Source organism: Lynx rufus, unplaced genomic scaffold (genome assembly GCF_022079265.1).
Source record: "Lynx rufus isolate CCGP_SWC_20201006 ecotype Redwood Valley unplaced genomic scaffold, mLynRuf1.p SCAF_7, whole genome shotgun sequence".
Classification (NCBI taxonomy): Eukaryota; Metazoa; Chordata; class Mammalia; order Carnivora; family Felidae; genus Lynx; species Lynx rufus.
Genome location: NW_025814889.1, coordinates 60,243,333 through 60,267,546, shown reverse-complemented (window position 1 = coordinate 60,267,546; position 24,214 = coordinate 60,243,333). Strand labels below are relative to the sequence as shown.

The 24,214-nt window shown below is 39.5% G+C and overlaps 1 protein-coding gene across 1 annotated transcript in view; it reads left to right on the top strand.

Annotated features, from left to right (window-relative positions):
- Positions 1-6,258: 6,258 nt before the first annotated feature.
- Positions 6,259-24,214, top strand: part of TM7SF3 (transmembrane 7 superfamily member 3) — a 35,974-nt gene continuing 18,018 nt past the window's right edge. The window contains exons 1-5 of the mRNA XM_047066067.1: positions 6,259-6,495; positions 15,759-15,913; positions 19,178-19,328; positions 21,776-21,896; positions 22,657-22,828. Of these exons, the coding sequence (XP_046922023.1) occupies positions 6,405-6,495; positions 15,759-15,913; positions 19,178-19,328; positions 21,776-21,896; positions 22,657-22,828 (690 nt within the window). The 5' untranslated portion in view covers positions 6,259-6,404. The remainder of the gene's footprint in view (positions 6,496-15,758; positions 15,914-19,177; positions 19,329-21,775; positions 21,897-22,656; positions 22,829-24,214) is intronic.

Sequence of the window (24,214 nt, the reverse complement as noted above, 5' to 3'; positions counted from 1 at the left end):
TCCAGGCTCTGAGCTGTCAGCACAGCTGACACCACCAACCCTGAGATCACGACTTGAGCCAAAGTCCAACGCTTAACCGACTGAGCCCCCCGGGGGCCCCATGTGTGACTCTTAATATCCGGGTTCTGAATTTGAACCCCATGTTGGGTGTAGAGATTAAAGAAAGACAGAGAGAAACTTGGTATCTAAGAAAAGTTGTAGCCTGAGGATAGTCTGGCAACAAGTGAGCCTGGAATCAGCAAATGACTGGTATGTGGACTTGAGACAACCTCATACACCTTCCTTCTTGGGCTGATTGTTCCTGATTACCCTACTGGAGTTGGGAGAGGGTGGGGGAAATTATACGTTGAGAACTCAGCTTGTTGGATTTACCCCACCCCTAGCTGGGATGCTCTACTTCTGCTTCACCACTACTTCTCCTCAATCCCCAATCTACATACCTGCTGGGACCTAATTAGGAACCTCTCCAGGTAAGGCACTTCCCCCCGTAATGGGATTACAAGAGATAACTCTAATTTGTTTTAATTGTAATGTAGGATATTCTTGTGACTGACCTTTTCTTCTCACCCTCAGTTGAGAGTGTACCTTATTGAATGCTTGCCATGTACCAAGAAGTATGTTAGGTGCTAGGTTTGAATAAGCCAGGGGCTCATTAGGAGGAGGGCTTTGAAATTCCAATAATGAAATGGGTTGGGCCTAGACTAGGTTATTAACGCTGATGAGAGAAGAAGAAAGGCTCGTTTTGAAGGAAATATTAACATGGGTTGGTGCCTGGTTAGATAATAGAGGGATGAATGAAAGAGCCCATAAAGGAGAATACTGTTTTGTGGCCTGATTGAAGAAAACCTGGGCACCCACGGCAGAGGAACCACTTCAAGACAACTCATGTTGTGACTCAGTTATTGTCCTGTCATTATCTTCCTTACAGATTTTCAGTAGCTCCATAGAGACCTCAGGTTGATGTACAGCCATCTTGGCTTGGTTTTCAAGGTTCACTGTAATCTGTCTTTAGCAAACAAATCCAGCCTCCTCTCCCAATAATATTGTGTGAAGTAATCAGATTATTCATCCACAGTCCCTGAACCCTTGGCTTTCCTGGGCTCTGTAAGCCTTTTCCGGCCATGGACACCTTTAAGAATCAGATGAAAGCTATGGACCCTTTCCTCAGACCAGGCTCGAAATTTTTCATACATTTTAAAGGGGTTTATGAATCCCTTGAAGCTGTGGACTTCAGGAAAAAAAGAAAAAAAACCCACCTTCCAAAAGCACTCCTTTGTATCTAGTTCAGGATTGCTCAACAGCAGCACTATTGACATTTTAGGCTGGATTATTTTTTCTGGAATGCTATCCTGCCCATTGTAGAATGTTTAGCATCATCACTGTCCTCTACCCATGAAGTGACAACAGCAAACTCCCCTTCCAATTGTGACAATACAAAATATCTCCAGATATTCCCAAATGTCTCCTGTGGGGCAAAATTTCCGCCAGTTGAGAGCTACTAGTCTACCTCTTTCCTTGTTGTTTACCTTTGTCAAAACAATTTCTTTGCCATCATTTAATTTATACTCTATCTTTTAAAGTTTTACCTTTTTTGGGGCGCCTGGGTGGCGCAGTCGGTTAAGCGTCTGACTTCAGCCAGGTCACGATCTCGCGGTCCGGGAGTTCGAGCCCCGCGTCAGGCTCTGGGCTGATGGCTCAGAGCCTAGAGCCTGCTTCCTATTCTGTGTCTCCCTCTCTCTCTGCCCCTCCCCCGTTCATGCTCTGTCTCTCTCTGTCCCAAAAAAAAATAAACGTTGAAAAAAAAAATTAAAAAAAAAATAAAGTTTTACCTTTTTCATGTACAATTTAAGAATTACTAGAGTTCACATGGATCTCTCCTTTTTCCATTTTATGATTTTTACACTTTTTCATATGCTTTTTCATTTGCTTTTCTTGCATCCCCAACTGATTATATGGTTTGAAGAGTAGAAACCCAGTATTACATATTAAGTTTATTTATTTATTTTTTTAGTAATCTCTACACCCAATATGGGGCCCAAACTCACAACCCCAGGATCAAGAGTCCATGCTCTTCCGACTTAGCCAGGCACCCCAAGCTTCATATTATTAAAAGTTTCAAACCTATACAAAAGTAGGATAGTAAGGTGGACACGAATGTACTCATCACCCAGCTTCAATTATCAACTCATAGCCAGTCTTGCGGTAAGTACTTTGATTTTTATTTTAAATCTGTAGTGACTCCCTATTTTTTCAGAAAAAAAAATCTTTAACAGCTCTTTAACTTAACATCCTAGACTCTTAACTACCTTTATTACCTACTCAGTCACAATTTATTAAACATCTAAAACATTCCAAGCACTGGGCTGAAATACTATAAATAAACATTTAGTATACTAGACTCCCTTCGTCCCCTTATTGACCATCCACTCACCTTGTTTTAAACATTTCTGTTTTTTTAGAAAAACTTTCTGGAAACCTACACTAAGTTAATTGCTCCCAATCTTCATCACAATTGTTCCTTATACTTTTGTTATTGCACTTGGCATATTGAGGTGTAATTATTAATTTTTTAAAAGTTTATTTATTTATTTAGAGAGCCGTGTGTGCACATGTGTGTGTGTGTGTGTGTGCATGAATGCATGCATGCATGCCTGAGTGGGGGAGGGGCAGAAAGAGAGGAGAGAGAGAATCCTAAGCAGGCTCCATATTATCATAGCAGAGCCCAGTTTGGGGCTTGAACTCACGAACCATGAGATGATGACCTGAGCCAAAACCAAGAGTCAGACTGAGCCCACTAAGCCACTCAGGTGCCCCGAGGTGTGATTATTCATACATCACTAACTCACTACCATGAGCTCCTTGTGAACAGGAAGCATTTTAATTTTCTCTGTATTTCCAATACCTAGCACCCAGCATTTAGCATGTCACATAGAAGCCAATGAATGCATATTTGCAGACTAAATGAATAAATTTTCTAGCATAATAATTTCCATGTAATAGTTACTGAGTAAACATTTATTGGATTATATTTAATAAACACTGTCAAAACCATGTAACCCACAGAAACAAAAAAGTTGTTAAAAGAGTTGAGCAAGTTTCACAGAATGCCTTTTCTGCCTTTCCCCTGGAGCCCTGTTCCCATCTCTATCCAAGATCTTGGGTTTTCTAAGAAAAAAATCTAGGATAAGTTGCTTTTCTTCCTTCCTTTTCTAAATTTTAAGCAGACTTTAAGGCTCTAGTTATCTGTATTTGGGGTTTGGGAATCTTCTCAGTTTTTGCATTTTCTTTCAATTCGTGGCATGAGAAACTTACCTGCAAAGCTCCTGAGCCAATTTGATTCATAGCTTTCCAGTGGAACTCTGACAAGAGCAAGGAACCTCAGCCAATATTTTTCTCAAGCTGTCACAGTATTTCAGGGCCAAGGTAATAAAGCCCTCTTCTGATTGCTGACACACCTGTCATCAGCTGTCCTCTGTAGGCAAAGGGAACTGCTATGCAAAGGTATGAAGGGGAGACAATGAATGGGGTTAGTTCAGGAAACTGAAAATAATTCAGTGGCTAACATAGAGGAATTAAATTTAATTGCAGCACGAACCTGGAGAGGTGGACAGGAACTACATCATGAAAATCATTGTGTCCTACTCAGGAAGGTGGACTGTTATCCTGAACGCTTTTATAAGAAAATCTTTAAAATTATACATATCTTTTAAAAATTAAAATTTTTTATTCAAAGCAATACCTGTTCAATGTTGAATTTTTTACAAAGTGCAGAACTGTGGAAAAATTATTCTTAATCCATTCACTCAGAGATAACTATTTTAAACATTTAGATATGTTGGGGTGCCTGGGTGGCTCAGTCAGTTAAGTGTCTGACTCGTGAGTTAGGCTTCGGCCATGGCCTCACATTTCATGGGTTCAAACCCCAAATCGGGCTCTGCACTGACAATATGGAGCCTGCTTGGGATTCTTTCAATCTCCCTCTCTCTCTCTTCTTCTCCCTGTTCGTTCATGTTCTCTCTCTCTCAAAATAAATAAATAAATTTAAGAATAGTAAACATTTAGATATGTTTTTATAAACATTTAGATATGTGCATATAAACATGAATAAAAAGAAAACAAGACAAAGCTCATACTACATGTATTTATTGCTTTGTAACTTGCATTTTCATAAATACTTCACAATCAGTTGTCTTCTAAAACATAATTTTTGAGAAACATTTTTTTTTCTTTGAGAGAGAGCACATGCTTTCGCGTGGGAAAGGGGCAGAGGGAGAGAGAGAATCCCAAGCAGGCTCCATGCTCAGTAGGGAGCCTGACACAGGTCCATCTCACAATAGTGAGATCATGACATGGGCCAAAATCAAGAGTCAGACACTCAACTGACTGAGCCATCCCAGGGACTTTTTTTTTTTGTTTATTTAACTTTTTTTTAATTTAACTTTTTTTAACTTTTAACTTTTTTTAAATTTAACTTTTTTTAAATGTTTATTTATTTTTGGGAGAGCATGAGCAGGGGAGGAGCAGAGAGAGAGGGAGACACAGGCTCCAAAGCAGGCTCCAGGCTTCTAGCCATCTGCACAGAGCCCAGAGGCAGGGCTTGAACTCACAAACCGCAAAATCATGACCTGAGCCGAAGAGGTCGGAGGCTAACTAACTGAGCCACCCAGGCGCCTCCCCCTCTCCAATTTAAATTTTTAAGTAGCCAAATCTACCAGTCTTTTCCTTTATTGTTTCCTCCTTTGCTTTTTTTTTTTGTTTAGAAAGTTCCTCCCCTGAGGAGGCACCTGGGTGGTGACCCAGTCCATTGAGCATCTGACTCTTGATTTTGGCTCAGGTCAAGATCTCACGGTTTGTGAGTTAAGCCAGGCTTTGCACTCAGAGTGCTGAGCCTGCTTGGGATTCTCCCTCTCCCCTCTCTCTCTGCTCCTCTCCTCACTTTTGCGCACGAGTGCTCTTTCTCTCTCTCAAAATAAATAAATAAACTTAAAAAAATTTCCTCCCCTGAATGCTTCTAACCACTTCCTGTTTGGTGCGTTCAGATTCAAATAGATTCTTGCTTAAATAAACTCTTTGGGGAAAAAAAAAGGTTCCTTCCATTCTGAGATCAAGTTTTTTTGTTTTTGTTTTTGTTTTTTTTTAAAGCATTTTTTTCTTCTAACTCCCTTATGGTTTTATTTAATACTTCAGGATTTCATTTTGATAGGGTGAGATAGGGTTCTAATCCTGCCTCCCCAATAGGGTGCAGTTAATAAGTTATTAGTTTATTAAATCCATCCTTTGATTCAAATGCTACCCTTATTATAATTGTTCTTATCATCCTGAGATTTCATCTATTGAGGGTTACAGGAATGAGAGCATTTGGGGCAGTGAACAAACACCATAGGGATAGACAGTGCCACCAAAGTTATGAACATTTGGACCAGGAAGAGGGAAAACGGGAAAAATGTTGTGCCTGTTTGGATTATGGTGATTGCTATAGGTTTTTAATTTAGTAGTGGAATAATCGAATATGTATTTTTCAAGAAAGTTGCCCATTAAAATATCTAAATGAAAAATTTGAAGAGCAGGCAAGAGAAAACAGAGCAATCTTCCCCCAAATAACTGAGTCTATAAACGTAATTCCACAATCAGCTCACGAGCCATCTGTCACATGGACTACTGTACTTTAAACATTGCTCATATATAAAATTTGGGAGAGGAAGTTGGGTTATTTCGAGGATATTTCGCTTAGAGAAAATGAAACTTTATTTTTAAATGTGGTGCTCATCACTAATGTACTAATCCGTGCACAAATTCAATTCCTTCCTGCATTTTCATACTAACGTCAGCCTGAACAACTAAGGGAAACCCCATTGTTTGTGCGTCTTGAGCACCGGATTCCTTCCTGTTTTCCCTTTTTGCAAACGGCAGTTAAACACGGGAACAGGAGCCCGGAGACGTTAGCCCGCAACAGAAAGTTATTTTTTACTCTAACGGCGGTTTTCGTAACCGGGAAAGATACAAAAGTGCGATGTGCAGGTTACACCACAGAACTTCCCCGGGTTTCCTCTACTCCCCACTCGCGCGCGGGCACGTCGGGACTCGCGGGGTGAGCGGCGCTCAGCGACGCCGCCGGGCGCCAGGAGGAGGCGCGCGCGCCGGCTGGAAACGCCCCTCGGTCTCCGCCGGCCGTGGAGGGTACCCGCGGCGGTGACGTAAGGGGGGCGGGGAGAGGCGCAGTATGGGGCTGCGGGGTTTTTGCCGGAACAGGAAACCTCTCCGCGGGTGGAGGCGTGCGGCTGGCGTTGCACGCAGGCGCTGCGGGGCTGGCAGGTGTGCGGGGTGTGCACCTCGAAAGTGATGGAACTCGGCGCCAGCGCCCCCGGGTAGCGCCGGCGAGGCTGCGGGGCCTGGCCCGGGCAGCCATGGGTCTCCTTCGCCTGCTGGTTCTGGCGATGCTGGCGTCCAAACCCGGTGTGACCGGTGGAGCCGAGGCCGTCGGGAACGCCAGCGAGGGTAAGGTCAGGGGCGCCTCACTTCTGCAACCCAAAGTTGGTTTTGCATTTCTTGCAAGGTCGCAGCCCTCTTCGGGGTCTGTCCGTGTAGCAGGGTAGTTGATGAGTTGAGACCTGTTGGGAATGGATCAGGGTCCTTTCCTGCAGAAGGAAACTCGATGCTAAGGAGGCCTCACCGTCAACCTCCTAATTTAGGCTGGGCAAATGGGGAGAGGTAAGTAACTCTCCTGTTCAGACACGTTTTTATTTTCCTTTGAGAGAAGCCATGTTTGTAAGTTTAATTTAACACATTAAAACACCTCTGCTCTCCAGTGGTATATCTGAGCCCTTGGACAGCGAGGTTTGGTGCAGAACTAAGGGCTCTATGAATGATGTTCCTCCAAGCTGCAGAGGGTTTTTACACTCCAAAATCTGGATGCTTTTACATTGGTTAGGCTCTGCGGAGTGTGAAAGGAAAAGTAAACCCAGAATGGGACTTTGGATGGTAGGGCATGTGCTTGGTGAATAGCTCGTGGTTTGTTAATATAAACCGTAAAAAAAGCACTAATTGTGCTAGGCTGATGGTAATCATGTGCTTTTCCGTGAGGTTAATCACATTCTTTTATTTTGAGCTTAAGAGACCAGTTGCAGTTTTGAACCAGTGTATTTTCTGAATAGTGTGGTTGTGTTCCTCACTGCTCATGTTTGGAAAGCTCTTGTGCAAACTGAATCGTAGAATCGCTGCAGAGGACTTAAGGCCAGAGCTGAAAAGGGCCGTTATATTTTTGCAGAAAAAATAGCCTTGTTAATAATATGGCACTAGCGTTCACCACGTGCTGTATGTGCCAGGTGCTTTCCATGGCATTGTAATTTAATCCTCACAACCCCAGGAGGTAAATTACTCCTCCTTGCTTGGCAGAGGATGAAGCTGAGGCCCTGGGTTTTGCTTAATACACAGGTGAACAATTACTAGGGGCACAGGTGATATTTGAACCCAAGTGTGTCTTGCTGCAGTTTTAATTTGCATGGACCTTCCACTTCAACAAAGCTGCCCTCCAATAAGAATATTCTGTTTACTATGGTACTTTACCCTTAATTCTGTGAATTCTTATTCCTCAGAATAGCCTTATGAGGCAGGTAATGGAGATGGTATCTCCATTTTAACAGGTGGAGAATTTGAGAGATTGAATTTGTAGTTGATCAAGGCTCCTGAGTCAGGAGGGCTGTGATCCACATCTTTTCTAGTTCTGTACTTTTGTATTTAATACCTATGTTTGTGTTATCCGTAGTGCTAAATTTAAGGTAGCAGGCCATTTGTATATTTAGTTGAAAATGATCTCTTTTAAAAGGTGTGAAAGGTAGTATGTACATTTCTGTGTGTCCTTTCAGCTTCTGGGGCTAATGAAAATTCATAAGACATAAATGAAAAATGGTGAGGGGCAGTTGAATGCCAACCAACTTAAGTATCTGAACTGGTTTTTTTTTTTTTTTAAATAGTTCATCTGAAGAGAATTATGACAACTAAGCTTTCACAGATCTAGAATTTGTGTCAAAGCACAGAGAGGTAAATTTTAGTAAAAAAAAAAAAAATAGAGTTGGATAACTTTAAGGTTTGAGGTTAGGATCTGATTGGGAAAGGAAAGGAGAAGATTAGGATTAGGCAGCTATTTTTAGAAAGAAATTATTAGAAAGAAGAATTACCCTGGGTAAGAATGGAGGGGGCATATGAACAATAGAAAAGAGTGCCTGACTGTGGGTTAGATGGCAGAAAACATCTTTGGCAGAAAAAGCCGAGCCATTGTTTTTGAGAGGAGAGCCTTGGCCTGAGTGCTCTGTCTCCATGTTAGCCATTTGTCTGTAATATCGTTTGATGTGCTGTCTTTTTCCTTCCCACTCCCAAAGTCATAAGATCTAATTATGCCTCATAAAATGTTGCTAACGAATCCTTTTCCAGATGGCTTAGAGGAGAAGTTCCTGTTAACTTATTCAGGATATATTTTGGATACATGTCTGTTTTTGAGTAGAAATTAAATGCATTTTCTGCCAGACTGTATTGTTAAAGTCTTGATTTTCAGTATTTTTCTTTGTCACTCCGTGGAAGTCTCTTTCTCACTTTGATGCTTACACTGGACATGTATAGTTTATTGGTAGGGCCAAATTGAATGTCTGATGTCTTTTTCTTTTCTTTTTTTTCTAAATAAGATGAGCTTCTGAAATACTGGAAAGCTTATGGAAGTTAATAACAATATTTTATTGTGTAGCATTGGACAGCTTGAAATTGTTTTCCCTATGTGTTTTATACTTTCAGCAGCCAAATGATTTATGCAGTATGTGACCTCCATTTTGCCGTGGGGAAACTGAGGCCCAGAGGAAGTAAATTACTTTCCTGAGGACATAAATCATATACCATTTATTGTGTGCCAAATATGTGACTGGTACTGTACTAGGCACCAGAATGTCAAATAAAACAAAGCCCTGCATAGCCAAGAGTCAAACCACAAATGGTTTGGTGAATATGCAATCTTCTATAAAAATTGTGAAATGGCAATTAGATTGCCAAGGTAACACTCACAAAGGATTTTCACACAGAAATTAGGTTAAAGATAACTAAGAATAGGAAAAAAAAAAATTATCTTTTCCTAATTCATCAAACATTGTGTTAGGAGTCCTCAGACCTGAATGAACATTAGAATCACTTGGAGAACTTTTTAAAAAGGCAGATTGGTGATTAGGCAACTAGAAATTAAAATTTAAAAGAAAAAATGAATTTCCAGTAGCATCAGGAAATATGGGATATTTAGGGATAGTTATAATGGAATATGTAAAGATCTCTACAGAAAAAAAACATACACCATTCTTGAGATAAATTGAGAAGCTAAATAAGTAGAGGGATATCTCAGATTCATAAATCAGAAAATTTTGTGTTATAAAGGTATCATTTCTCCTTAATACCTTTGTTGCCATCCCAAATTCCCAGCAATTTTTTTTGTGTGTGTGGAAATTGACAGACTGCTTTCTGAAATTTATATGGAAATGAAAAATGGCCAAAAATAGTCAAGATAATCTTGAAGAGAACAAATTTGGGGGCAGAAATGAAAACAAGGTAATATTGGTGTTAGGAGAAACAAATAGACCACTGGAATACAAGTCAGAGTCCAGAAATAAACCAACAAATGTGGTGACTTATGTGAAAAGTCGGATTACAGAGTAGTAGGGAAATGCTGGTATTTTCAATAAAGGTTGCTGTGTCAACTGGGTATACATATGGAAACATGAACCTGTTAACTCCCTGCCTTATACCACATATAAAAATCAATTTTAGACTTATTTTTTAAATTTTAGATTGATTTTAGACTTAAATATCAAAGGTAAAACAGGTGTAGAAGTTATGGGGAATATAGCTTTACAGTCTTAGAATATGTTGGCAAAGATTGGGTTAGAATGACACAAAAAGGACTAAGCATAAGAGAAAACCCCAAGAAATTGGACTACATTAAAATTAAATCTCCTGTTAATGTAAAGGTAGCAACTTACAAGAATGGGAGATTTACCCGTGATGTATAAAGAACTAAAATTCAATCGGGACAGTCTGATTTTTAAAATGGACAAAAGTCTTGGGGTGCCTGTGTGGCTCAGTCGGTTGAGCCTCCAACTTCAGCTCAGGTCATGATCTCACGGTTTGTGGGTTCAAGCCCCACGTTGGGCTCTGTGCTGACAGCTCGGAGCCTGGACCCTGGTTTGGATTCTGTGTCTCTCTTTCTCTGCCCTCCTCTGTATGCAGTCTCTCTCTCTCTCAAAAGTAAATAAAACGTTAAAAAAATTGTTTTACATAAATAAAACGGACGAAAGTCTTGAACACAGACCGTTTTACAAAGAGAATATCTAATAATGGCCAATAAGCAAACCAAAATGTTCTTAACCTCTTTAGTAGGAAAATGCAAATTGAAATCACAGTGATATACCACTGTGCACCCGGAAGAGATACAGATGATACCAAGTGTTGGTGAGACTATTGGGCAGCCAGAATACTCTTCCACAGGTTGATGGAGTGTGAATTGGCAAAACCATGTGGTGTAACTCTTTGGTAGTATCTACTAAAGCAGAGCATAAGTATACCCTATTACCTGATGATTCTACTCTTGTTCTACCCAATAGAAATGCGTACATATGTGTACCAAAAGACGTACAAAAAAATGTTTGGAGTTCATTTTATAATTCATAACTCCAAACTAGAAATAATCCAAATGTTGATTACAGAAAAATAGATAAGTAAATTGTGGTGTATTCCTTTTAAGAAGTATATAACAATGAGAATGAATAAATCGTGGTTACTTGTAGCTTAGGTGAATTTCACAGATGGTATTGATTTTTAAAAAGCTAGAAGGAAAAGAATTCATCCTGTATGATTCCACTTAATTTCAGAAACAGACAAAGCCCATCAATTTGTTTGAAGTTAGGATCACAGTACCTCTGGGCCGGAGGGAAGGCTTAGTGATAGAAACGGGCCACAAGACCTCTAAGATGGTAGAATGCTGTTTCTTCACCTGGCAGTGTAAACTATGTGCACTTCTCTTTATGTATGTTATTTCTTTTCTTTCTTTTTTTTTTTAATGTTTATTATTTTGAGAGAGAGAGAACGCACACACACATGCAGGGGAGGGGCAGAGAGAGAGGGAGAGAGAATCCTAAGCAGGCTCTGAACTGTCAGTACAGAGCCTGACATGGGGCTTGAACCCATGAACTGAACCCTGAGATCATGACCTGAGCCAGTATCAAGAGTCAGACACTTAACCAACTGAGCAGCCCAGGTGCCCCTGTATGTATATTATTTCAATAAATGTTTTTTAACTGACACTTGGACACTAACCCCTTGGATTTTTATTTAACTGGTCTGGATAGGGGCTTAGGCAGCAATAGTTTTTAAAAAAAAATTTTTTTTTTTTTAACGTTTATTTATTTTTGAGACAGAGAGAGACAGAGCATGAACGGGGGAGGGTCAGAGAGAGAGGGAGACACAGAATCGGAAGCAGGCTCCAGGCTCTGAGCTATCAGCACAGAGCCCAACGCGGGGCTCGAACCCACGGACTGCGAGATGGTGACCTGAGCCGAAGTCGGATGCTTAACCGACTGAGCCACCCAGGCGCCCCAGCAATAGTTTTTAAAAAGCACCTCCAGATGATTGTAAAACACAGCCAGGGTGGATAACCACTGTATGAGAATTTCCTTCTAATAAGGACACCTTAGGAGTGCTATAGAAAATTTGAAAGTGTGCAAAGAAAAAATTATTTACAATACACCCCCAGAGGCACCTCCTTTTAATACCCCTACTTATTTTGTCAGTGATCAGTTATTTAAATTATGAATGCAGTGTCTCCTTTGTTATCTGGCATCTGCCTGGTTCTTGCTACCGGTATTTGATTAGGGAAAGAGGGTGAGTGAGATGTCATCTTTTCACAACTTTTGGAAATCCAGGAAGTAATAGATGAAAGTTGTAACCAGGTGTTTTTATTGAAGTCAGAAGCAGAGACTGTAACTTAATGTTATGGTCCTGATCATTATATATTTTCACATGGGCTGTTTGTTTTCATTTCTGATTTTCTTAATGAGAACAAGACTTCTTAGGTAATTTAACCATTTAAGATCAAAGGTGATCTGTTAACACTGTCACAGCAAAAACCTCAAATAGGTTTTACTGCCTGATATGTGTATATGCTTTCTAGAAGACTCTTTCACAAAAACAACTATTATTTTCTATTTATGCTGGAATGGTAACAGCCTATATGTTCATCAGTAGGGCATTTGTTGAATAATTAATGGTTACATACAGAATGGAATATTATATAACTGTTAAAATGGGAAAGCTAGTGGGAATGCCTGCTGGTACAGCCACTCTGGAAAACAGTATGGAGGTTTCTCAAAAAACTAAAAATAGAACTATCCTATGACCCAGCAATTGCACTCCTAGGCATTTATCCAAGGGATACAGGTGTGCTGTTTCAAAGAAACACATGCACCCCAGTGTTTATAGCAGAACTATCCACAATAGCCCAAGTATGGAAAGAGCCCAAATGTCCATCAATGGATGAATGGATAAAGAAGGTGTGGTATATATATACTATGGAGTATTATTCGGCAATCAAAAAGAATGAAATCTTGTCATTTGCAACTACGTGGATGGAATTAGAGGGGATTATGCTAAGTGAAATTAGTCAGAGAAAAGTATCATATGACTTCACTTATATGAGGACTTGAAGAAACAAAACAGATGAACATAAGGAAAGGGAAACAAAAATAATATAAAAACAGGGAGGGGGACAAAACAGAAGAGACTCAAAAATAGAACAACAGAGGGTTACTGGAGGGGTTGTGGGAGGGGGAATAGGCTAAATGGGAAGGGGCACTAAGGAATCTCCTGGAATCATTGTTGCACCATATGCTAGCTAATTTGGATGTAAATTAAAAATAAAAATAAAATGGTAAAGCTAGAATTATTTGTATTGATGTTCAGAGATAAGTATGTCCTATTAAATGGGCCGTATCAGACATATTTATATTTCTTCTTCCATCTATGTAGATAGAAATATTACATGATATCTGCCTAAGTCCTAAAAGATGTATATCAGTGTGTTAATAGTGATTATTTCTGCACAGTATACTTGGATGGAGGTATTGATTTTCTCTACATTTCTTACCTTTCTATAATAAGGGTTATATATTGTCTGGACAAATATTACCAATTTACAGGAAAACAAAATGAGTGACAAGAGTGTTGAGAGTGTCATCATTTTCTCTGGGGTGTGTTCCTGTTTTATAAATTTGAGATGAAGTGTTGAGGTAGAACCTGTGTTTTGAGTGCCATCAAGAATGGAAATTTAAAAAAAAAAATGGAAGTTTTTCAAATTGTGCAGTTTCTTTCTGATAAGAACCTCTCACTGTCACTACAGAAATTTGATAAACAGTGATATGTGTGAAGAAACGAAAAATCACTTAATATGTATTCATATACTCACAGGGATACCTACTTTCAATATCCCTATTTACTTTAAGTTACCAGCTGTTTAATTATGTATTTCAATTTCTGTGGTCCTGTCTTTCCTTACTGCCTTTTAAAGCACTGAAAACTTTGGTTTTCCAAGTCTTTCTGAGTTGTGATTTATTTTCACCCCTGTGTGATAGGTTAAGGGAAGGGTAAGAAAAGCTTGACACAGGACTTCACTAGGTGGTATCTTTAATCTCTTCCAGGGTTTCTAAAGGTTCTGCATAGAGTCTTGATTCAAGGCCTGTGTAAGGGGAGATAGACACAGATTATCAAAACCATTTCTAAGATATACTTAGGGGCAAATTTAGTGACAATTACAGAAATCTTGGGTAACCTTTACAAATTTACTTGTACCAGTTTTGGTCACAGTACCCAGTAGGTGAGCAAGTAGTCCATAAGTACTTCATAAATATTTGTCAAATAGAGAAAATGGGGAAGAAAAGGGAAAAACTAAAACAAAACAAAACAAATACAAAGAGTGGAAATATTACTAGAAGAGGCAGGATGGTAAATGAACTGAGTGCTACACCTGACGCTAATATGACACTGTTTTGTTAACCACACTGGAGTTAAAAGAAATGCAAAGTGAAAAATGAATTGAGTGCTTTGGACAGATAGTTAAATGATGGAAATCCAGTTAATTCCTGGGAAAACAAACATACTGTTTTTAGTTTGACAGGCTAGAATTTGTGGACATTTTTAAGACTTGGAAGACAGGATAGATGGGACCAAAATACATTACATGCAATGTTTTTAGGGCCACTTACTGAGATCCGCTTAATTTTATGGATAATTTGGTTTCCTGATAAAATAATCATGATGATGGGAAGGCCTGGAAAATGTAAAAAATTTTTTCTTGTTTCCCTTTATAAAAAGGAAAACAAAAAACTCTCTCACATTTTCTAGACTTTCCTACCCAGATTTTGTTAAATACGTCCTGATATTTTTACCTGTATTCTGGCTGGAGTTTTGTTCTACATAAAATGTAAAATGTGTTTCCAGTAACATAAATAGAAGGAAATATACCATCTTCATTTGTCATTGTTACCAGTATTAAAATTTTCTCTGGAGTTTTAGAAATTAAATCATAACTACAAATAGCTTTTTTTCTATCACTTATAAAAAGTTATGAAGGTAATATAATGGCATCAGTGGAATTTGGGGAATTTATGGAGAGTAACCTTTGATCTCATCGTAGGATTCTTTGTATGTTCTGTTCAGCTTTTTTGGTTAGCCATTGTTGATAGTCTTTTTTTTTAATCATCCAGAAGTAGTACTTGTATTAAAAAAAAAAAGTGTTGAAAATTAGCCCGTTTGGGAAATGGTACATAAGAATGGGTTTGAAGTTATTTAATGTCTGGGGTATTCTCCTTTGCCACCCACTGACTTTAATTTCCTTTTAAAATAAAACCGTTCCACTATGGAATGCTAGTGACCTATAATCTATCTCACCAACTCTGTTCCATCTTTATTAAATTTAAATCTTTCTTTCTACTTTATTTTTATAGTTTATTTTTTTGAGAGAGAGAGCACAAGGGGGGGGGGAAGGACAGAGGGAGAGTGAGGGAGAGTCACAAGCAGGGTCCCTGCTCAGCACAGAGCCCAACACAGGGCTCAATCCTAGGACCCTGGGATCATGATCTGAGTTGAAATCAGGAGTCGGACGCTTGGCCGACTGACTGAGCCACCCAGGCATTCCAAGTTCTGTTTTTAACCTCAGTGTATTCATAGTTGTTAGTACCTCCTCAAGGTTAAACCTTAAATCCAGGGGCCCTTGTTTTTTAATTTTTTAGTTTTTTGAATTTTTTTAAAAGTAAACTCTGTACCACAAAAGGCTTGATCAGGACAATCAGAAGTCTCATGCTCTACTGACTGAGCCAGCCAGGTGCCCCCCAGGGCTCTATTTTGAATAATTATTATCGCTGCTGCAGTGGGAGATTTTTCTGGGTTTGAGGAGCTGGACACCTTGGGCATTCTTGAACATCCTCAGGCATCCTCAGCACTCTAAGTATTGCTCACATCTTTTGAAACACCTCTCTTCCATTTTCTCAGTTCCACCATTTACTAGCTGCTTCCCCTCTTTAAGCCAATTTGTCCTCATCAGTAAAATAGGAGTAGTAATATTATTTATCTCCCCAGGTTTTTTGAGAATTAAAATAAGCAATGCATGTATGTTTATGTATGTGATTTCTACAAATTGATATTACAGGTTCAGATGTTACAATGAAATGTTTCTCCCATTGTAGGTCTTCTTGAATTTTCTGTAGGGAAGTTTAGATACTTCGAGCTCAACAGGCCCTTTCCAGAGGATGCCATTTTGCGTCATATTTCCAGCAATGTGTCTTTTCTTATTTTCCAAATACACTCACAGTATCAGAATACAACAATTTCTTTTTCTAAGGTAAGTACAGAGAGTTATTTCTTAAACACCATATTCGAGGGTCTTGTATTTAGTATAAACATGAGAATTGGATTCCTCTTTATGTTTAACTTTATGCCCTTAAAAGAAAAAAATCAAGATTGGATCCAGTCAACTTAGTGATTTAGACTGGCTAAGAGGCATGTGTCTGTGTGTCTTGGGCCTTTCTTTTTTTTTTTTTCTTAATTTTTTTTTTAATGTTTATTTATCTTTGAGAGATAGAGACAGAGTACAAGAGGGGGAGAGGCAGAGAGGGAGAGAGGGACACAGAATCCAAAGCAGGCTCCAGGCTCTGAGCTGTCTGCACAGAGCCTGATGCAGGGCTTGAACTCATGAACTGTGAGATCGTGACCTGAACTGAATTCAGAGGCTTAACCTACTGAGCCACCTAGGCGCCCCATCTTGGGCCTTTCTTGAGTGTGGTGACCTCTGACTTAAAGAGGGGGTGGGAGAGTGCTGAATTTGGGGGGAAGGGTGGGCTCTGCCAGATGTCTCCTATCTGCATGTGATTTCTCACCTTTTCTTACTCTCTTGGGTCCTTGATGATTTTTACCTCTGAATACATTTTAATGGGTTTCCGTCATTGTGCAGCCATTTAGTGTTTACTAAGATTACTAAGACACTTGTAGGTTCAACTTTATTCTTTGGAATCTCACAGAAACAAAAGAAGCCCAACACCCAGGTCATCTAGCCTAGTGCTGTGCTTCCAGGAGCATTTAAGACTCTATTTCAGAGATCATCACTAAACCCTTTAACCTCAGCCTCACCTTTGGGAAGTGTTTCAGATGCCCTAGATTAGCTTAACTCATTAAGGAACTGCCATTTACATTAACCTTTTATAAATCTATTTTTATTCAGCCTATATGATCCCCTTCCACTAATAAATGCATTTCAGCATGTATGAAGTCATGCTGCTTTTTATTCGTCCTCAGCCTATCTATTGTTATAAGCCTATCTTTTAATATTCTGAAATTTGCTAAACTAAGTGGTCTTAGTCCAATTCATATATATTCTGTAGGCATTGGTCATACTACCTTTCATACTAAATATTTGGTATACTTGCATTCTTTTCCCTGCCATAAAGGTTTTGAGATAGTGCATTTGGTGGTTTAATAGGCTAGAAATGAAAGAGTTTGATCAAGGAGAAGAAGGAATAAATTATATAAATTGCAAGAGTTAATGGTGTTTATGACCCCCACTCAGATTTTGCCAGAGCAGAGATCAAAGCTTGTTAAATGTTTTAACTTTCTTAGAAAGAAAAATCACGCCAGTTCCTCAGGGAAACCAAGTTTTTTTTTTCTGGCACTAAAATCCAAAGGAAACTTCCTATTCAGGCCCTTTCATAGGAGACATAGTAAAATGCTACACAGATGATTTCTTTAATAACATCAGAGCAAAGACAACATTTGAAAGAAGAGAAAGGATTGAGAAAAAAGGGATTTACTTTTTTTTGCATGCTTACTCGGGGCTAAGTCGATGATTCTTAAGCCCTCTGGGGCCATGGACTTTGAATCCACTGAAATCTCTGGACCCTCTACCCAGCAAAACATGGATACATTTGTATAATTTCATGGACACCTCTGGAAATTCATTGGGTCCCTGCGGCTCCTAGTTAGGAACCCCTGTGTTTGGTTTCCATGTAATTAATTCTCACAACAGCTCAACAAAGTAGTCTTAATGCATGGTTTTACGTTTGAGGAAACAGCTTGGACAAAGGAATGTCCACATAACTATGTGACTGAAGTGGCCTGAATGAACAGCACGTTGGGCCTCCGTTTTTATGTAGAGCAGATTTTAGTTATCCTGAGTTATAATCATCTTCCTTTCTTGGATGGGCCATAGTTGTCACTCTATTTATACTCCTGAGAAACTGATGACCAGAATTGCACATAGCTCTAAAGATGAGTGGTCCGTGTGAAGAGAATAGTGTCTCTTTCCAATACCCTTCCGGAGGAAGTGTGGCACTTTGGGTTGTTTTAGGTCATCAGAGCAGGTGGTTCTTTGAAACTGTTGACTCTGCAGTTCCTCAATTAGTATTTGAGTCATTTTCCCTTAGGCTTGTCAAGTTGAAACCCATCTGACGCTTTTTCCTCGCTTCTTCTTAGCTTTAAGAAAACGCTCTGAATCTGCTACCTCTTAACTTAGTATTTTGTTGTTCAAAAACCTTTCCAGATTGTTGGGGTGAAGGGATGGAGTTAGGGAATGGTTGAGTGGAAGGATAAGGAGGATAATCCTGATTGTGATGATGGTTCCACAAGTGTCTATGTATATCAGTACTTACATAGCATTTTATTTACTTATTTAGGCTTATGTATTTAGAGAGAGACAGCGTGAGTAGATGAGGGGCAGAGAGAGATAGACGGAGAATCCCAGACAGGCTCCGCCCTATTAGCACAGAGACTGAAGCAGGACTTGAACTCCCGAAATCATGACCTGAGATCATGACCTGATCCAAAGTCGGATGCTTAACCAACTGAGCCACCCAGGTGCCCCTATAGTATTCTTTATGTGTAGTTTATAATATATCAATTATAGCTCATTTTATTTAAAAAACTTTCCAGTTTAGGGACAGTGCTCATCTTTTTGTCTTTGTAGTGATAGTTAATTTGTATATTGGGCCTACGAGATGGAGGCTTGCTCACTGGCCCGGTTTATATTACAAATCTAAACCTGAGTCAACTTGCACCTCTCCTGTCAGATAAACCTAGCATGCTAGTCACAGTGCTACAACTCTGCTTTAGCTAGCTAGCTTTAGGAAATAGGACCTGCTAGCCTTTATAAGGAAATTCCTGACGTCCTAGCCAAAGTGAGCTATAAAACTCACTTTTGCCCCCAGTGCCTCAGGAACAGTGCTCCACTGCTTGTAAGGCACTGTTCTCCCCCAGTCTGTGGGTTGTTTTTCCTTGAATAAAGGACACCAAACTCTCTACTGAATTGTTTTTTCTTTTGACAGTAGTCTTAGTACTTCACATAGGAAATCTTAATTTGGGGAATTGAAAAACTTGAGAATTTCACTGTGCATCTGCTATTCCTATCAAAGGTCATATACTTCAATAGTTCTTCCATGTGTACGTGTGTGCACCCATATATAGACATGAAAAGAATTCTTTAATTATATAAGGAAGGTCTGTGTTTGTTCTTGTTTTGAGAAAGTTTGAAATAGGACATGCATACTAGATCAAGTCTGGAATTTAAATATTTCGCTCAACTCCTTATTCATGATGATTCTTTTTTACCTTATTGCAGACTCTCCTTCCCAATACCTCAGGGACAGGCACTGACAAAGGACTGGTTTTCATTCTTAGACCAGAGCAGAGTATGTGCACTTTGTATTTGCAGACTTTAGATGCTGAGCCTGTCCAAAACATGGCCATTCCACTCTCCTATTCAGAAAGAGGTAACCTTCCTGTTTTCGACTTTCTGTTTACTCTCCAGATTGTGGAACTTTTTCATGAAAATTCAGGGGAAACTATAATCCTTTTAAAAGTGTTTATTGCAAGTACAGTATATTGGATCAAAGATTTTAACAGCAAAGGAATCAGAGCATGATGATTGAAAGCCCAGGTAGGGGCATAGGAGAATGCAGTCATTAATTAAAAAAAAAAAAATTTAAGGAGCCCTTGAAAAAGCATTAACAGAAAGGCAAGGTACAGTCCTTAACACTTTACCTGATTATTCCAGGCAGAGGAAGGCATGGGAGAAGAATGGAGAGTATTTAGAGAATGGCAGAATATTGGGTGTGGCTGGAGCCAGAGTGTGAAGGGCTTTGTGTACAATTTAAGGTTTACATTCTATTCTGAAGGAGCATTGTGCTTTTAAGCAGAGGAATGATCTGTATTTCAGCTATCAGAAAATTAACTCTAGAAGCAGTGTGGGGAGTATTTGGAGAGGGCATAGCAGAGTCAAGACTCAGCATACCTTTAAGCGCTCAAAGTGAGAAGGTGTTTGGAAAGTAGCACTGATAAGACACAATGACCAGTGGTTATGGATTATGAAAAGGAGGAACATAGGCTTCCCATTTGGCTAGCTGGGAGATAGTGATGCAAAATAGGTAGGGTTGAGATAGAGTTGTGATGCTGGATTTGTTTAGGTGATAAGGATGGGGTAGTTGTGACTACAGTTAGGGACACTGTGAATCTGAGATGCTTACAGGACATCTGGATGGAAGGGCATAGTAGGGAGTTTAAGGGTATGGAGTGGAGCACTGAGGTTAGATGTCCAACTAAAAGGTTCTTAGTAAAAGCCAGAGAAGTGAGTAAGATTGTCTAGGCATGTACTTAGAGACTTATCTGGAAAACATAATAGCAGATACTTTCAAGGTGCCTACCACATGTCGGGCACTGTTTCGGGGGATGCTAACTGCTGAGGAATAAGCATAAGACTAAAGAGGAGTCAAGGAAGTGACTGAAAGTGTCCATATGATAACGCAGTGAAGAGTCAGCAGTGGCCTTTAATGACACTCATTTTAGTGGCACAATGGGGATGAAAACTAGATTACAGTGCTTGAGGAGTGAAGGTGAGGTGAGGAAGTTTCGACCACTCCTTGTGTTATATGTAGCAAAGGGTAATTTATTTAGAAAAGGAAAACCAGAGCCTTTGACTTTTTATCGAGGACAGCGTATAAAGAAAAATCACGAACAGTATGGCTTCAGTTCCAATCCGTATCCTTTTCTCGGGTGTGGTAAAGATTTGTAAATGCAGGAAAAGGAGAGTATGAAAGAAGAGCAATGTTGAAACATAGGCACACGTTCAGTTTCTCCATTACAGAACTGGCCAGGGGAAGTCAACCACCAGAATTCCATCAGTTTACGGAAACAAGGACCCAACCATGGGAGTGATTGATCGGATGAGTGTGTGAAATTGAGATCTTGTAGATCTTGAACTTGGTTTACCTTGATCTGTCTTATCTCAGCCTTTCCATTTGAGTCCACCATATACAGTTCTTTGTATAGAGTTGAGCTCATGTCAAGTGACTTGTTTAAGTTTTGTCATGCTTAAGGGCATGAATAGGATTCCTAATGAGAAAAAAAGAGCTGTTTTAGCCACATTATTAATGTAAATGGAATACCCAAAATTTGTATTTAATTAAATATCCAAATGCTATTCTGATATGTGATCTTGTGAGTCTTGTATTTTTACTACTTTATATACACAGACTGTTTCAGCACTGAGGATGACATCATCTTTCTTCCTGTTGAAAGAAGCATGTGAAAAGTGGACACCCCTTTCTTTATTACCGTGGAGTTCCTTTTCTCTTTGGCATTGTTTTTTCCCCTTTATCCCTGGGTTCGTAAGCTCTTTTTGTGGGTTCGTAGACTCTCAAAATCTAACGAAAACCTCTCTCCTTAGGACATGCACACATTCGACACTTGGCATACAATTTCAGGGTGTTCTTGGGACCTCTGGAGCCCATTCGTGGATACCAGCTCAAGAATATCTGTTTCCAGGCCTTTTCAACTCTAGAGCAGGGGTTGGCAAACATGACCAATGAGCCAAATCCATCGTCTCCATGTTTTGTACATAAAGTCTTACTAGAAATGGCCGTGTTTGCCTACGTTACTGCCTATGGCTGCTTTCGTGCCATGAGGGCAGGGTTCAGTAGTTGCCACAGAAACTGCCAGGTGTGTGAAACCTGAAACGTTCCCAATCACAGAAATTGCTTGCTAACCTCAATTAACTTTTCCTTCTTTAATCTCAGTTCATGTGGTAGTGTAAAACCAGAAGCTCTATTATATTTATTTAGCTTCTCTATGGGAAGTTCTTACAAGAGTAGAGTTCTGGTTTTCTGAGTATGATTTGAATATTAAGAATTCTATGTTGAGTAACTTACTTTTTTTCATCCAGATCCTATCCCTGGAGGCTGTAATTTGGAGTTTGATTTAGATATTGACCCCAACATTTACTTGGAGTATAATTTCTTTGAGACAACTATTAAATTTGCCCCAGCAAACCTTGGCTATGCAAGGTATGTCTATTTCCTGTCTCCTAAAACTGCTTTTAGGACATACATGATCAGCTACTATGTAGATTCGGTAAACTCTCAAAATTCATGGTTCTCTTTAGTAAACTTGAATTGTTCACTTTTTCTTTTTTCAGAATGGAGGTAATTTAAGCATTGTAAGTAATACTTCAAGCTGTCACAATTAACATTGGCCCCTTCCATTCTTAGGAAGAGCCAGGTGTTGAGTCTCTATTGTGAGCTTAGACGTACATTTAGTTTCTGTAAGGAGTTTTGAATATGGAAAGCATTCTGAAGCCATGAAACACCCGTATCTTTTCGTAAAGATTTTATTATTTTAATTAAAACTCTGCCTTAGTTTGTACTTTAATAGTAATGATAGCTAACATTGAGTAACATTTGAATGCTGTTTGTGCATCATCCATAGTGCTGAATGCTGTATCTTCTTGTCCATTTAATCCTAACAGTCTTATTAAGAAGAGGTGGTGTTTTTATTTTATAGAGTGGTTCCCTAAGGGTTATTTAGATTTAGTGACATGCCCACATACACATAGCTAACAAGTGGCGAAGCTACATTTCACTCCAGGCCTGACTGACATTATTAGCATCTGGTTATTTAGCCATACTGCCTCTCAGTATGTTACTTTTCTTCACAATGCCAAAATTGGAATCGATGCAGAAGTTTGAAATTTGAGCTTTTGGTTCCTTTTATAGATGGGACATGCACCACAAGAGATTGATGTTCAATTTTGTTGGTTGACTTTAGAGGCACAAATCCTCCGCCATGTGACATTGGGATGGAACGGGACTCTAGGTGGAGGTTGCTGTATGATGTCTATCAGTATTTTCTGCCTGAGAATGACCTCACCGAAGAGGGGTTGCTGAAGCATCTGCAGAGGATGGCCGAGGTGCCTCAGGTGAAGGCTAATGCTATCAAGGTAAATCTGGTTCTTAATTTGTGTGGGCCAGATTTGTAAGAGCTGGGAAGGGGAGAAGCTTGCTGGAGCTTACTTCTTTACTGTGTCCTTGGTCTTTCTGGGATTCTCACTTTATTATCTTTTATTTCATTATTGTCTTGTTAGTGATATCCCAGAGTAATGTTGGCTTTTGAGGAAGTGCTTTAAATTGTATTACATTTTGGGGCGCCTGGGTGGCTCAGCCGGTTAAGCCTCTGACTTCGGCTCAGGTCATCATCTCACGGTTCGTGAGTTAGAGACCCACGTTGGGCTCTGTACTGACAGCTCACAGCCTGGAGCCTGCTTTAGATTATGTGTCTCCATCTCTCTCTGCCCCTCTCCCACTCACATTCTGTCTCTCAAAAATGAATGTTAAAAAACTTTTGGCAAGTGTAAAAGTTACAGTGTTTTGACAAAAGACAATGAGAAACTGTTTAAGGATGTACATATTGTCATTAATATATATATATATATTTTTTTTTTAAGGTTTATTTATTTATTTTGAGAGAGTGTGAAAGCATGAGTAGAGGAGGGGCAGAGAGAATTCCAAGCAGGCTCCACGCTGCCAGCACAGAGCCTGACTCAGGGCTCGAACCCTCGCAGACTGAGATAATGACATGAGCTGAAACCAAGAGTTGCACCCTTAACTGACTGAGCCACCTGGGTGCCCACACGTTGTCATTAATATTTAAACCCAAACTCAAAGCCTCTAACTTGGAGCAAAAGTTTTCTCTGACCTTTTGAACCCCTGTAAACTCTTGGTATACCAAGTGTAGGGTACTGACCCCCAGCAGCATTGGCATCACCTGGGAGTTTGTTAGAATTACAGACTCCTCAGCTCCACCCAGGACCGACTGAATCAAAATTTGAGTTTTGAGGTCCCAAGGTGATTCCTATGCATATTAAAATTTGAGATTCATGCTATAGATCATTTTTGTGGAGGGCAGGATTTATGTCTTAAAAGGTACCTGAAAGCAGTGTAACCTACAGGTTCATCCTTCAGTCTAATGGTTGATGGGTAGAGTTTTTATAGACTGCTCTGATTCTTCCCAGAGGGCTGATAGGTTACAGATTAGGTAGAAAGAAGTGACTGAAACAGAGCATATGTGATTAGCCCAGGGGCCTCAGTCTGTTGAAGAGCAAGATCTCATTTTGATGTCATGTCACCTAGGATGTCATGGTCGCATGCTAAGAAGGAGCCTTATACAAGAAGACTCACTGTGCTTATTCACAAATTTGGAAGGTCTTTTGGATAAGTTTACCAGTTGCCTTTTTACATAGAAAATTTTGAAGATTGATTGTATTCTCATGAAGAATACAAGAATTCATATAAGAGGAGCTTTTTAGGTTACTTTTTAACTTTAAGTT